This window comes from Gallus gallus, chromosome 17 (genome assembly GCF_016699485.2).
Source record: "Gallus gallus isolate bGalGal1 chromosome 17, bGalGal1.mat.broiler.GRCg7b, whole genome shotgun sequence".
Taxonomy (NCBI): domain Eukaryota; kingdom Metazoa; phylum Chordata; class Aves; order Galliformes; family Phasianidae; genus Gallus; species Gallus gallus.
In genome coordinates, this window is record NC_052548.1 from 1,779,453 (window position 1) to 1,795,524 (window position 16,072).

A 16,072-nucleotide genomic window follows, 5' to 3' on the forward strand; every position below is an offset into this window, starting at 1 on the left:
ACTACACCCGAACTCCTCAGGTGTCCACTGTGGCTGGAACAGCTGCCTTCAAAAAATCACCATGGGGAAAAACTGAACATCTCTCAAAAACCTGCAGTTTGAGCTACCTGAACCACTGCCAAGGATCTGCTGCTGGGCAAGGGGATCCTCTTCGGTATCAGTTTTGGATGGATGCAGTCTATGCCCCAAAGACCCATGGAGAAGCACATGAGAGAGAACAAGATCCTGCCTTATCTGCTAAATACTAAGAAATTTCAGAAAAAGACAGCAAACCTCGCTTGTAGAGCCTAAGAATCTAGAAGTTCCCAACAAGATCAAAATAGCAAAGGAAGGTTTGAACAATACAGATGTCTGTAATAGAAAGCGTGTATACAGCCAAACTGGGTTGCAGAGGAATGGCACTGGAGCAGCAGGAAAAACAAAAATAGCAGGAAAGGAAAGATAAATAAAAAAATCCTAAAATATATGAGGAGCAAACGGAACAAGGAAACAAGAGGGCCATTGAGGCAAAGAAGAAGAGCCACGCAGAGGCAAGCAGGGAAGGCCAGGGACTGAACCCAGCCCCAGAGGAGAGGGTATAAAGAGGAAAGAAGACAGCTGAACTATTTCAAGGAGGGAAAGGGGAAGGTGATTTTGTCAGGAAACTATCTGCAGTTAGGAACAGCAGCACCGGCTGAGCAGTTCCACATTAAAGCTGGAAGACAGGTGACACACACAGTGCCTCTTCCACAGAGGTGGGCAATGGCACCACTCACCATCTCCCTGCTCTGGTGGCTTGCTCTTGCCTCCAGACCTTCAGCTGTGTGAGACTATCTTGGGAGAGAAATGAGTGTGGTTGCTTACAACGGGCCCAGCATCTCCTGCACTGGGAATAGCAGGGGTTGTACTGTCCCGAGGAAAGATGGAAGGCAGCCCCTGTTCCCAATGCTGCACCTCTGCAGCTACCAAGGCCGCTGCTCTGCCCTGCTCAGAGAGCAGCTTCTTGCCGCTGCCCCCTCCCAGGGATCTTTCACACCCAGGACTTCTCATTCGCTCCAGTTCCCTGAGATGCAGCCAGCGGCCGCAACAGAAGAGGCAGTTATTCGCCACATATGTCCTCCTATAGCTCAAATGGTGTGGGGTTTATTCACATAGCAAGGGGCACAAACCCTCACTTTTCCCCCTCTGTATTACCCTGTTTCTCAGCCAAAAACACTCCCTTGACAGGCAAAGGGAAAAAGCTGACTTACAGAAAAAAACACCAAAACATGTAAAGCCCAGACAGAAAGGATGCTACAACGCCCCAACAAACATGTCCAGGATGTACACAGCTCCATGCCAAAATCCAAAGCAAGTGAGGAGACGAGCCTGGAAAGGCTCAGGTAAGAGAAACACCAGTGGGCAGCACGGCAGCTACTGAGTGAGAGACAACAGAGCAGACAGCAAAGCCTGCGAAGCAGCCTCCACCCTCTGCCTGGAGCTGCAGATCCACGTCACCAGGCGACCTGAGAGGGCCCATCCGCAGAGCCCTTCCCATGGGCACCAGGCACAGGTGCTGGCTGTGTGGCTGCTGGGCTGCACGGAGGTCCTCCAGGCAGCCCCATCACTCCTACCTTCACCTCCCACAGGACGGGCCTGAGAAACAGGCAGCAGTTTAATTAAGGCGGCACAACTGTACTTCTTGCTTTTGCTCCTTAGTACTGAGCTAACTTGTTTTTTCACCCAGCCAGGGTCAGTTTGGTGCCTCCAAGTGTCCTCTGTGCCCACTAACGTTGGTCACTTACCTTCCATGAAACCCGCAGCTCTCATCTACCAGGACCTCAAACACATGGGCTGCTCAGAGCTGAGGCCTCCACTCTGACCCCACCAGGGTCTGCACCCAGGCCTGCTCCCCCAGCGCCTTAAACACTCATATGAAAGCCTCTCAGGACAGAGGAGGCACAACCTGTCTGACATTCCCCACAGCTCGGGGAAGGCTTTTCCTCTCACACGCTGCCTGACCCTCTCCTGCCCGCTCCCCCTCCCACACCCCGCGCATGGCTCCGCGCTCCCGATGCCACCAGGGCCCCGCTCCACCACCGCCTTTCCTCAGAGAAACCGTGGGGTTCAGGTTCAAAAACCCTACAGCAAAGCCTGGATCCAGGCCGCCTGAAGGCTGCGGGACGGGCGGGGGGCCGGGGCGGTGCGGCGGGGCCCGTCCCCTCAGCGCTCCCCGAAGGCGCCCGGCACCGCCGCCCCTCTCACCGGCCCTCCCGCCCGCCGTCATTTCCGCGGCGCGGGGCGCCCCCTGCCGGCCGAACCCGGCGCCGCAGCTGCGGGAAGGGCCCGCGGGGCCCTCGGCCTCCGCCCCGGCTCCTGCCGGCCCCGCGAGGGCAGCGCGCCCGCGGTGCTCGCACACGGCAGGCCCCGCTCCCCCCTTCCACGCACACGGCGCCGTGAGTACTTACTGCCTTGTGAGGCTCCTTCACCTGAGGCAGCTTCAGTGTCTGCAAAGAGAAAGAGCTGCACTTAGATCTGACAGCGGACTCTGCCCCGCGTCCCACGGCGCGCGGCCCGGCCGCCTGCATCGCTGTCCTCCTGCACGGGGCCGGGTTCGGAACGGGCGGCCGCGACGGATCCCCGTACCCAGCGCTGCGCTGCGGGGAGCGCCGGGGCGCCCAGCGGGCTCGGGCCGGGCCGCCTCCACGCCCAGCCGGGCAGCAGCTCCATCACAGCCCTCGTGGGGCCCGCGGGGCACCCCGCGCTCCGTCCCCCTGCCCGTCCCAGGCAGCTCGGGGCACAGCGGGGCCGTACATCATAGGCTTCGGGGACGTGGGGTGCTCGGACCGACTGACACGCCTCACGATGCTGCTCACGGAGCTCCCGTGCCTCTGTAATTAACGCTGAAGGAAATCACTCATGTAAGCTGTCAGCGCTGTGCCCGGCTCAGCTCCCATGGGAGACACGGCCCAGGCTGCTGCCACCTGCCCAGGGACTGTGCCCTCCTGAAACAGCAGCACAGCCTCTGCCAGGGATGGGCCGCAACCACAGGGATCCCCCTGGGCCGCTCCATCCCGTTTGCAGGAGACACGTGAAAACATGGGGGAATGCTCCCTCTGCTCCGACACACTGCTAGCAGCACACAGCAAAGATTACATTCAAGCCCTGATGAACGCCATGGGCAAAGCTGCAAGCTGGAAAACAAAACCCAGTGTTACAAGTCAAGGGCAGTAAATGATGAGGACTTCCAAGCCATTTTGAAGTGTTTCATATTCATCCTAAGCTGCACATACTGCATGTTATCTAATAACATGTTATCTAATAACATAACTACGTTTCAGAGTGCTCCGTGTGTCTCTTGGAATCACGCTCACATTACTCTGAAAGCCACAGCTGCGGAACGTCACTGCATTTTTAACTTGAAAATTTGCAACCTTAAGTCATGAACAGTTTGCATTTGATTTCCTTCTTGTTTCTTGAAGAGGAGAAAAATGAAAGCCTGCGCGTTTGTGAATTCGTACCTTTCTTCCTGGTTAACCTGCCTGATGTGATCACTTTTCTAGGCAGTGAGATTAAACAATCTGCAATTAATTTGGCACAATTTCATAAATGGAGGGGCCGCATTAAAAAGCCTCGGTATCAAATGTAGAGCCTCCCAAGTCCAACCCCTGCATTTTTCCACAGCTGCTACTTGTTTGAATTCCCCCCATCACTTCAGGGAACAGATCGCTGTGGCACAATGGGGTTCTGCGAAATTCTGTCCCGGTGCTCAACATAAATAAACCACAGCAGATAGATGCTATGCATGCACCAGGCCATTTCTGTCCTTTAAATTGCTTTTAGAAGTAGTTAATGTAACAAGTATCAAGCAGCATGCAAAGGTTTAAGGGGCAGCCCTATGTGAGCTGTGTTAAGAAACGCTGCTACTTTTAGTCATAAGATAAAGTCTTCATGAATAAAGTAAAATAAAGAAAAAACCTTAGAAATCCCCTACCAGCCCATTCTAAATCACCTTTGGGCTCAGACCAAGTAATTACAGCTTTAAACAAAAGAGCAAATTCTGAGAAAGCTGAAACACTGTGAGATCAGCAGGAAAGCTGGAAAGCAAGAATGTTAACTCCTGTGTCACAGGAAACTTTCTGTATCTCCTGTTAAAATCTGCTGCAGAGTGGGAGGCACGCAGTTAACAACAGGGATGCCTGGGATGCGGCACAGAGGGCCAACATCTGCCCAGATACAGCATGGCTTTTGGCAGCAGGTAACCATGTAGGGGAAGCCCAGGTTTCTTCAGAACCAAACCACCACCTCTACTCAAGATCAGTCATTTCTGCATTAATTTTCAACTTCTCGTCTCAGAATTGTTTCAGTCTCGGAACTGCTCCAACTTGACTCCACAAACAGGCACGCAGGAAGAACACTCTTTTCCACACTCACAGCTGGAACGAGACATCTTCCTTGTCATATCCTGGGAACTGAGCAGAAAATGTTCCCATAAAATATCAATGCGAGCCTCGGGAAGCTCTGAGAAGTTCTCAGATCAGAATGAACATCGCTCACCTGAAGACACCAACTGTGCTGCAGTGCACACAGCGTCTCCCACAGCCACACCGAGCCATAGAGCCGAGCCCTCCTCAGGGCAATGCAGCAACCAAACAACATCCCTAAATAACGAGGAGAAACGACCCAAGCAGAATCATCCTTCAGTCCAGAAATGCTCATCTGGAAATGGAGGGCTTCCACCAGGAATCAGAGCGGAGGCGATGTATCCTGCGAGGGTTAACCTCCAGCCTGGCTATTTTCTTTCATTTGCTTTCTGAAGAATTCTCTGCTGGGTAAAAATTTCACTTGTTTGGCCTCAGCCCAGAGGTTCTTAAATTTACTTTTTTTTAAAGGCCTAATAAAGTAATTCCAGCCATTTCTGAGTTACCTAGAAGTGAAATAGCTTTCCTGACTCAAAACATGCCAGCGTTTCACTGCTCACATTGCTCCAACCCAACCAAACTGTACAAAACGAAACCTCCGAGCTGACTAATTCCTGAAGAGACTCCAAAGCTCCCAAGGACTTGAAAAGCCCCACGCAGCTCAACAGAAAGCACTGTACATATCTCAGGCCCGGCCTTCCCGTAGGCGAAGCCGCAGTGTTTGCCCTGGATGGTGCCGACCAGCGCAGGCAGAATCTGCAGCTCCAGCTCTGCAGCAGGAGAGGAGCAGAGCAGCTCACAAAGGAGCCTTTCAGCTCAACAACGTAACTTCTTGGGTTTGTTTTTCAGTTGTGCATGTGGGGAGGCGCGGGGTAAGGAACACAGCCTTTTCATTTCTTCCTAGACAGCCCAATTGTGAGGATGTTTCTTACCTACATTTCTGACTCAGCAGAAAGCTTTATGTGGGGTTCCAATGCCCGCATCTGGACTTTGAGAGCCAAGCAGAGTGGGAGCTCACCCTGACCAGGCAGCACTTCCCCAACATGAGATCTCCCCACCCTGAGCATTGAAAAGTGCCAGGAGACCAACCACTGCCTGAGTTCCCCCAGCCATGCCGAGCACCACGGGGAATGCTCAAAGAACTAAGAGAATGCCACTTATCCAGTAAGAAACCACCCATTCCTGAAGGCAGACAACGAAAACCAAATCAGCCTGAAGAAAGGAAGTCACCTCCAGCACAGCTTCTCTGCCATGGAGACTCAGAGGTGCACATATAAAAAAATCTAGGCAATTTGTCTTGGAAGTGATTGCTATAATGAAGAACATAATTTCTGCTCTTTAGAGTCATCACCAGAGTGAGAGTCTGAATGTGGAACTGAGCGGCTGAAAGGAGGCATGAAATCTGTGTCTTGCAAAGCGAGGAGCTGACAAGTGAGGACAAGAAGGGAAAGGGCGAAAGACCTCATGCCTGCAGCAGCCACAAACCCCCAGCTCCCCTGCCACAGCTCCTACCTGGGCAGCAGAAATAACCCGGTGCAAAGCAGGGACAATGTGGGACCTTCACATTTCCCCTCCCGGGAACAGAACTCGTGCCACTGACTGAGGACAGCAGGACTGGCTATAAGAATGCTTTTTCATTTGTTCTGCCCCGAGGTAATTGTACTGATCAGCTTTGGACCTCTCTCCTCTCCCATGACAAGAAGGAGGCATTGATCACTACCTCTGCCCATCTGCAGGAGCAACCCACAGCTTCCCAAGTCCTGTCAGTGACATAGGAACAGCACAAGAAAGCAAAAAGCAGCAAAGCTGTTCAAGGGGGGATGGGTATCCTTCAATAAATAACTCAAAGGAGGTACTTCTGCTAGAGGAGCCAAAAAGCCCTGGAAGAAAGCAGCTGAGAAGACACAAATTTACTCCAGGTACTCTGACACAGGGCTGATGAGCTGACCTGTGTCAGCCAAACCCTCAGGTACCGGGTAACTGGTGGCTGCAGTGATGCTCAGAGCAAGTATCAGGGAAAGAGGGAATGCCAGGTCCTGCCCTTGGTCCTGCCTTGCCCAGCCAAGAAGAAATGGTGGAAGGAACCTTCTGGCAGCTGCATGTAAGAGGCCAAGGGAGCTCAACTCGCAGTGCCTTGAGGACAAGCAGACCCAGAAGAGCTGCCCTGCCAGTGCTTCAGGCCTCCATCCAAGACATGGACTGTAAATTCACAGGAAGAACACAGAGTGAAGTACAACACCCTCAGTGTATGACAACCAGGTTATCTCACATTTGTTATGGTGGTCAATACGAGCCATATAAAACCTTAGATACGTATCTTTCACCAAAAGCCCTGCAGTCTTATGCTATTTCCAGCATTGTTGCTGGATCAGCTCAGTGTCCGATCCTCACTGGGTCACAGGACACAGGGCCTTCCTCTATATAAGCCTCTTTTTTTTTTCCAATACACATTACATGCACATTCAGTGGCCTGTTGTTTCTCTGCATTCAGGTACACTGCTGACGTGCTTTACCAGCCAGCTCGGGCTCTGCTTCTGGGAGAAGCACATTTGCAGAGTTGCATCAAGCTTTCAATTTCATTTCTTGTTGACTGGTGTACAAGAATAAATATCTCATTTTGATTTTCATTGTTTTAAGGCAATTTAAATGCACTTTAAATGTTACTACTGCATGCATCAATTTACAGCAGCATAAAACAACACTTTGTAAGTTTCAGATATACAACTCGTGCTTCTCCATTGCTGACATGAAAATTACAAATAAATTTCCACATAGAAAATTTTGAAAATTTCCATCTTCTATAGCTACACATTAAAAAGACTTTGAAAGCAAAAGGCAAAATGATGTCTTCACTGAGTTCATGAGAAATCTATGGATATCAATTTGATGAGTGCATGTTGATGCACCCAGACCGTATGATGCATAGCCTAATTTCACAATCAATATAAATAAACATATAAATCCAAATAAATTGAACCACACAACAGGAGGTGACCTCATAGCAATACAGCTCCTACAAATTCCTGTTGAAGTAAAGGACCCCGTGGTACTTGGTGGAAAGAAGTGAAATAAAAGCAATTCTTGCCTCAAATCTAAATATTACAATTGTTATTGCAAAATTATTGCAGTGCTGTGGAACAACAGTGAAGTCCTCTGTGTGAAGATATCACAGAATAACAGAGTCACAGCATGGTTGGGTTGAAGGGCCCTCACAGCCCCCAGCCCCACCCTGCCATGGGCTGGCTGCCCCCCAGCTCAGGCTGCCCAGGGCCCATCCATGGCCTGGGGCACCTCCAGGGATGGGCACCCACAGCTCTGGGCAGCAGTGCCGGGGCATCACTGCCCTCTGAGGAAAGGATTTCCTCCCAGCATCTAACCTAAATGTACTCTCGTTAGTATGAAACTGCTGCCCTTTGTCTTATCACTACAAGCCCTAGCAGAGTCCCTCCCATCCTTCCTGTAGCCCCATGTAAGTACTGGAAGGCTGCAATGAGGTGTCCCTGACTGATTCAGACTGGAGAAGGGAATGGAGGTTCTCTTCTCCAGTCTAAATCAGTCCTGCCCTCAGCCTGTCTCTACAGAGTGCTCCAGACCTCTGAGCATCTTCACAGACTCCTCTGCTTCAGCAGGTCCATGTCCTCCTCGTGCTGGGGCCGCAGAGCTGAATGCAGCACTGTATGTGACACCACGTGAGTGCAGAGCAGAGGGGACCCTCTCCTCCCTTGCCCTGCTGCCCGTGCTGCTTTTGATGCCCTCCAGCACACAGCTGGCCTTCTGAGCTGTAAGCACACACTCAGCTTTTCATTCATCAGAAACCCCAAGCCCTTCTCTGCAGGGCAGCTGTCTAACCCAGCCACTGCCCAGTCTGCGCTGATGTTTGGGGCTGCAGGACTTGCACCTGACCTTGTTGAACTTCACGTGGTTTGCACACCTCCTCCCCCACTTGTCCAGATCTCTCTGGCAATCCAATTCCTCATCCATCAAGTAGTCCATCCATCAAATCCACCTCTCTCCAATTTAGAGATGTGAATGGTGTGTGGGCTTTGGGTGAGTCCAAGTAGATGATGCCAGTTACACTCTCCTTGTCCACCAATGCTGTCACTGTGTCACAGAATGCCACCACCTCTGTCAGGCAAAACTACACACCCTCAGTGAGGCTATGTTAGATGTCTCCATTAACCTCCCTATTTTACACATGCATTAATATGCTTTCCAGGAGGATGTGCTGCACGACCTTACAGGGCACAGAGGTGAGGCTGACCAGTCTGTAGTCCCCTTTGTCCTTCTCCACACCCTTTTAAAAATGGCTGTTCTGGTTCTCCTTTTCCATTCAATGGGGGCTTCACCTGACTGCCATAACTTTTCAAAGGTGATGGAGAGTGGCATAGCAACTTCATCTAGCAGTTCCCTCGGGACCCTGCGATGCATCCCTTTGGTCACACAGACTTCTGCACATTCGGGTTCCTTAGACTGTATCAAACCTGATCTTCTCCCACGGTATGTGGGACAGTTGCTGCTCACTATTACTTTATGTATTTTTTTCTTCAACTGCTGAGCTCCTTTGCAGCAGCATTTAAAGGACTTCTAGGAATCTTGTTGGTATTTAGAAAGAAAAGCCAGTGTTAAAAAACAATTCTGCATGTATCTAAGGACACAGAAGAAGCTCTATGATGTTAAACAGCACACAAGGACTAGGCAACCAAGCAATTAAAGGATGTATTATGTGATGGAACACTGACAAGTCATGGACGCGTGTTCACTTTTCAGCTGCACAGTTGCTGACTTCTGAGAGTTTAAACATATCAAATGTAATACTGTGTTAGCAGTCATCATTCTTGGATTTTCAGTTTTCACTGGGAGATCCCCTTGTGCTCCTTCAGACATTCCAGTTTAATGGAAGACCGAATGCACTGATATTGCTAGTGACAACTGAGAGTTAACACAGATGCTCCCACAAATCTGACACACAGATACTGCTCAACTCAGGTGAAAGAAAATACAAGCACTGAAAAGCTCCTGATGTAGCTGCAAGTGCCCATGGTTCTGAAATTTCAGATACACACTAATTGTACAAAACAGTGAAGCAAGACTTTCCCACCTCTGCAGTTAAGTAACTTGGGACTGGCCAGGCTTACAGAGAATTTACATAAAATAAAGTAAAAATCGCTTCTGACTGAGCATAAGACATTTCATGCAAACGACACATTTGGAAAGTGACCTCAGCAGGGGCATGGGGGTGATTTTCAGCATCATTTTGATGTGTACCTGACAACACAGGGGCATCACCACTGCCTACACAAAGCAAGATACCCAACTGAGCAACCTGTGCTATGGGCATCCAGAAATTGTAACTGACATCAGCACCTTGTATGTTTTACCACGTGTAATCCACTTTTATAAATAAAAGTGACCCTCTGAGCCTATACGAACATCCTGAAGTCCTGAAGTCTGCCTGAACTGTTTGCCTCAGACTGTGACTGTCCTCCACTCACGCACTGCAGGGATGAACCAGAACACCTCAGGCAGATGTGCACCCCTGGGGATGGCATGAGACTTTGTCCGCTGGGAGAGCCTTGTGACCTGCAGCTCTGCCAGCACACAGCACTGCCCCAAAGAGCCCCATGCAGTAAATACTGTGGCTACCCCAGTGCTCCCAGCACAGCAGCTGATCACAATTTCACTGCTGGAACATAAAGCTGCAGAGTTCAGCCAGTTGCCAAGCTTACCCTATGCACGGGCCACCCAACAGAGAAGCAAAGAGCAACCCTCATGGCCTACTCAAAAACACTCCCTGAGTCTAAACGTTACCCCAAGATTCCCAAATATTTGAGCAGGAGAGAGATACCTCTATGCGCTCGCACATGGGTCTGGAAACAGTTGTAATACTTGTATTTCTTCCCACATATTCCACACTCATAAGACCCTGAAAAACAAGACAGAAAGGTATACATCACCACATTAGATCAGGAAAAACAGCCTCACCATTTACTTATCCATAAACCAGGGACAAAAGAATGCAGTTTGCAGCAGAGTAATTTTTGGAAGGTTCATGGAGATAAGTGCAGGAAATCACTATCCCAGACTCGATTCTTTTTTCAGCCTTATTTAAGATTCCATGGCATATTACCCTGAGCTTACATTTTCAGTATAACTTTATAAATTTGCTAACATGAAAGGGCCTCTCTCAAAATAGCACGACTTATAATTTTATAATAATGACTAATATTTCCTATGGACAGAAATAACCTTGAATTACTTTTCAGTAAGTTCCTGGTATATGGGAAAAAGAGCTTTCCGACTGAAAAAAGAAGGCAGTGCGTTATCTCAAGGCAAGCAGTTTTCAAAATTTCTCAAGAAATGTACAATGCACAAATTTCTCAGGAAACCCATAGAGATTTGGTAAATATCCACCCAGAGGAAACCAAATAGATACAAATAGCACTTTTGACCTTTTTAAGGAAAATCACATGACCACAACAGTCTCTCTTCCCAATTTGCGTATCTAATTCTAGAAAACACACATCTGCAAACAGTCATTTGAAATGAAACCAGAGGAATAGAGCTGGGAGAATCACTTGTAATGGTGAAATCGTGCAATGAATTCAGCTTTTTCTGTTGGACAGGCAGACACAAATTTCCTCAGATTTGTCATTCAAAGCAACTCAACCTTTCTTGGCAAACGGGCCATAAATCAGCCTTCCAAGCTCTCACTTGCAAAATGCGTTGCATTTGTCAGCTGTCCATCAGTGGGCGAGAAACCGGTCCTGTATGTCCTCACCCACAGAGCGAGGGCAGCACCTACTGCAAGAGCAGGTGGGACAAAGCGGGGCTGTTACTGCTCGGTGTGAGCAGAGCGCTTCGCTCCACGGACACGGATGCAACCTCGAAACAGCCTTTTCCTGACCATGGGAAACAGCAAAACTCAGAGATGAGCCACAAATGAGAGCACAACATTCACACACACATCCAAACGAACCCCCAAGCATCATCTTACAGCAATACTTACCAGTGCCACTCAAGAGAAAGGAACAAAATCAAGAGTGTTTTTCGAGCACACGACACTCACATTCTTTTTTTCCCACGTCCTGTTGCTTACAGCTTGGGAAGAAAACAACCCTCCTTCCATCTCAGAGCAGCACACAATTCCCTGTCCAGCATGCTAGCATCACTTCAGACTGTCCTTTCAGCTTGAGAAGATACTCTGCCACTGATGCTGAAACAGGCAACTCGCTACAGCCCGATACACAGGAGAACACATCCGACAACATACTTTAAACACCCACACTGAAGCCAGCTCACGACGTCTCAACTGCTCCACAGCCTCTCAGTTACAGCTAGCTGCTTTCATGTATACAGATACGCCTGGATGGGACAGTCATCAACAGTGGTCACTCCGCAAGGGTTTTCCTGAGAGAAATCCAGGATATCAGCAAGTCAGCAGCATCTGCCAGACCTCATTTTCCATGCTTGAGGGCTGATGATGTTAATCACCAACCTTCATAGTTCTCTTCTGCAAACTCTTCCAGCTGGAGCCCCAAAGCAAGCGCAGCCAGAAGATGTGCACACTCCTCTCACTTGGGCCCTACCAATGTGTAACTCTGCACACTAGCTGAGGTTCAGCTGCACCAACAGCAAAATGAGACTGACATCCACCCACACCCTTAAAGCAGCGCTGTGCACATACAGAGCACCAGGAAAACAAAAAAAGAAAAAAAAAAAGATAAAAGCAGTGAGGGGCTGACTTTTTTTCCCTGTGTTTCTTGTATTCCTTCTTTCCTCTGCGGATGGCCTACAGCACATAAGAGCATTTGCTTGTGCAGAAGTTCTTCAAGAAGAACGTAACCCCACACAAGTGACTGAGCAATGCGCTCCCTCCCTGACACAAAACAAAATGCACACGGGGCTCTGCCTGGGAAGTAGGGACAGGAGGTGGCACAGTATGTCCCACAGCCACATATTATCCCCCATAACTATCCAGGTCTCATGTGCAACATGGGGGAAGCTGCAGTCAGCTCCTCCAGAGGACCTCTCCCCACCTCCTGCACACGGATGGCAGAGCAGGATGACCCACATGGGGACAGGGAGACAATCCAGCAGCCCCCCCGGGTGGGGGCAGAGGCACAGGTCCCAGTATGAGAGAAAGGAGGGACGATTTGCCACAGTAATGTGTTGTTAGAGTGGAGGGAAGGTGAAGCAAAGGAAAAGGCATCACTTGGTAAGGTCTTACAGAGAACATGCCTGTGTTGCCTTTGACACTGCCTCTGCGGTCATGGTTTGTCGTGGACTCTGCCAGCTTTGGGATGTGTCATGCAGGTTAAAGCTGTTTGCAGCAGGAAAGGAGATGGGGAAGGATTTGGGTTAGTTGGTGCATTCAGCTTGGCCAGGCTTCTACTGAGCCTTGCAGCTGGAATTTGGGCACACACCCGGTGCGTCCAGAGCTTTCTCTTGCTCCCTGATCCCTGGTTAGACTTTCACACTCTTCCATCACATACCAGACGTGTATCTCAATGCATGGTCAAAAATCCAGGTCCCTGAATATCGATTTCGTGTATATCCAACGGGAGAGCCACGTTCCACTGCTTTTCCATCTAAATTGTGCAAAAAAAAATAAATCAGAAAGGAGCCCTTAGAGTGGATGCGCTTCCAAAGGATAATGATGGCCGATGCCTATCAAAAAATTCTGAGACCCATCTGTGCCTGTGGCTTGGTAACAAACTGTCAGAGGCTGCACACAGGTTCTTAAGGTTTTTGCAGCACTATTTAGTGTGGTTTAACCACGGAGAATCCAAAGTGCTCAGCAATTACATACCCTGAGCAGCTCAGCAACTGAGATATCAGTGTCATGGCATGAATCAAGCACACCTATGTTGGACTGACGCTCCCAAAGCAGAAGGATCGACCCTTTACTTTGTCTCAGAAATGTTTCTGGTTTTATCTATTACTTGAAAAATCCTCTCCGAAATACTTCTTGTAAAGCAGAGCCCACGCTGAGAGTTTCAACAGCCTTGTATAAAGCTTCTCCTCATCATCTCATGGGTAACTCAGTCCTCCAAAACACCAGTACTGGAGTATCCCCAACATTACACAGTGACCCAACACCAGGCCAGCAGCCCACCCCCTTCTCTTGATTTACAATGCCAATACCATTTAGTTTTCCTCTCCAATTTAGATGGCTCTGAGGTGCACTTCTCAGCCTCCCTGCCCTCCCAGCCCTGTCAAAAGCTGATGTGCTGGAGCTATTTGAATGGCCCTGGCTGAGGCCAGCACGTGGAGCTAGGAAGAATGTGACAGGAAGGGAGGAGCGGGGCAGCTGCCTGGGCTGGGCTGGGAGCAGAAACGTGGAGGCACAGGGCTGCAGCCTGGCACTGGGAGCAGAGGGCATGGCTGGCTTCCTTTGCTCGGGATGCCCCAAGGGGGAACTCATGGCTTGGGAGATTGCTGTGGAAAAGCAGATGAAAAGCAAGCGGTCCAAAACCACAGACATTAGCACTGCACCTTCAGCCAGGCTGTGAACCTCTTGCACAGCCACCACGAGCCTTGGAACAGAGTTTGGAGTAGTGCAGAGCTCAGGGAGAGACATGGGATTGTGCAGCCAGGCACCAGGCGGATGCATGAAGCCTAACCTGATGACAACACTGCAGGAGAGCAGCAGCAACCGAGATGTGAATCCCCATCATAAACTGCTGGAAGGAGCAGACAAAACCATGAAGACAGCAGGGTACTGCAGGAGATGTGCGGCTCAAAACAAAGGCATAAACCCTGCAATGCATGACGCAGTGCAGCCCCAGTGCTGAGCCCCCAGGGAAGCCACTGTCACCCAGAGCCACTTGTGCTCGGCTGCCTGTCCTCACAGCACCACGAGGACACGGCCTGGGGGGCACTTCCGGGGGATGGAGGGGCTGTGTTTACCTCTGACTCTCTGCTTCATCCTACGCCATGAATTTCTATCAAAAATAACCATTTTTGACGCCTCAGCTCTCAGTTTCCCCGATGAAAGGGTGGATAACCCTACCAAAGCACTGACCTGCACGGCTGAAGTGATTTCAGTCCAGGACTACCAGATCACATCACAACAGCTGCAGGAGAGTATCTCCTGGAAGGATCAGTGAGCACATGGAGCCTTTGGTTGGCAGCGGGGAACCCCAGCATCCTCAGTTCTCTGTGATCTTGGGCTGCCCATGAGCAGCAGCCAAAATCACCATCAGAGCAGCAGGCATGGGACGTTCCTCCTGTGAGCTCCACAGATGTCTGTGGCCATGGAAATAGTGGCTGTCTGCGGTTTCTGAGGGGGGATCTTCTTCACCAGAAGAATTGACTGGGAGCCAGCTCCAAGAAACCACAAAGAACTGGTATCTGGGCACCAGGGTCAGTCAACACAGAGCGCAAGCATTTTGTGGCCAAACAGAAAAGTTATTCAGAGTCACCTCCCCAGCAGATGAGAATTATGTGAAGGGCTGGATGAATGGGGGCACTTAGAAGGCTCTTTGCAGAAAGGGATTTGCTGCTGACTGCCAATCGCCTCAGGACCAAGTGGCCTTTAAAGAAGCCCAGCATGAGGCTATAAAATAACAAATACGATGCACACTTCATTTCAAGAAGTGCTTCCAAAGAGTAGTTCTCCAATTTGCTTTCTAGGGCTTTCAACTACCACTTGCTAACCAGTAAATAACGCCTAAAGGAAATCACGTCCCCCTTGCCCCAGCCCATCCCCATCGCCATCAGTCGGGGTGATGGGGTGACGTGTTGGTGTGCATCCAGGCTAACCAACAGCAAAAATCCACTCCCTCCTTTGTATGACCTCAGCTGAAAACCACATCCTCTGAGGACACCACCTGTAGAGCCCAGCCAGCAGCATGGAGATCATCTCCATGTGTGGCAGACACCCAGCTCCCTGCAGCTGGGAGAGAAGTTCCTGTTGCCTCTGCTCAGTGGCCTGGGGCGCTGGGAACACTCCTGTGCTTCAGGGTTGCCCATCAGGCTCCAACTTCTCAAGAGCTGTAAGGGCACAACAAGATCTGAAAGTACACAGAGTATTCCCTCCACATTAGAACACCTTTAAGCTGGAGCCAGTTACAGGCTTCTTAGGCCTTCTCTAAAGGTTGATCCTGCATAACCAGCAGTGACCTCCTGCTCTTCCATTCTAAACAGCTGTCCTACTGGCAAAGGGAAGACAAGGACAAGGATTCTCACAACGCAATCCCCAGCTAACGACACCCTCCAGGGTTTCTTTCCAACAGTGAGAACAGCGACCAAGCAAAAACCAGGAGAAAACCTACCATCGGTGCCTCTTTTCCCTCCCTCTGCAAGACAAACCAAGCACAAAAGCAACACCAGGCGGCTCAAATTAGTTCCCTCCCTCGAAGAAAACCTGGTCTGACCCCTCTCTTCTTTGTATCAGCAACTGCCTCTGCTCTCAGTGGCTGGGATCTGCTCTATGTCACAGCCAGAGGAGGAAACCTTTCAGCAGGAGCAGAGCATCTTCCAGGACTCCACAGACTCCTCTGGCGTGGTAGGAGAGGACAGTGTGATGTTCACAAGGAGAAGAAAAGGATTCTTCTCATCACAGCCGTAGGTGGGATGGGAACAGAAAGTACTGTTTCACTGTTTTGGAAGTGGTGCACCACAGCCAGCTACCAGCTGAAATCCTTCCCACAAGGTTACAAGAGAACCAAGCAAATCAACAGCAAACTGTA

At 50.0% G+C, this 16,072-nt stretch overlaps 1 protein-coding gene across 7 annotated transcripts in view; it reads right to left on the minus strand.

Annotated features, from left to right (window-relative positions):
- Window positions 1-16,072, minus strand: part of ZNF618 (zinc finger protein 618) — a 145,294-nt gene that overhangs the window by 50,689 nt on the left and 78,533 nt on the right. For 5 of the 7 annotated variants that reach the window (XM_015279648.4, XM_040649191.2, XM_015279638.4 and 2 more), the window contains 3 exons: window positions 12,872-12,967; window positions 10,225-10,302; window positions 2,427-2,465 (listed from right to left, as the gene is read on the minus strand). In XM_015279648.4, the coding sequence (XP_015135134.1) occupies window positions 2,427-2,465; window positions 10,225-10,302; window positions 12,872-12,967 (213 nt within the window). Of the gene's footprint in view, window positions 1-1,763; window positions 2,000-2,426; window positions 2,466-10,224; window positions 10,303-12,871; window positions 12,968-16,072 lie in introns of those variants that run through there. The other 2 variants (XM_040649200.2, XM_025141341.3) reach the window with 2 other exon arrangements.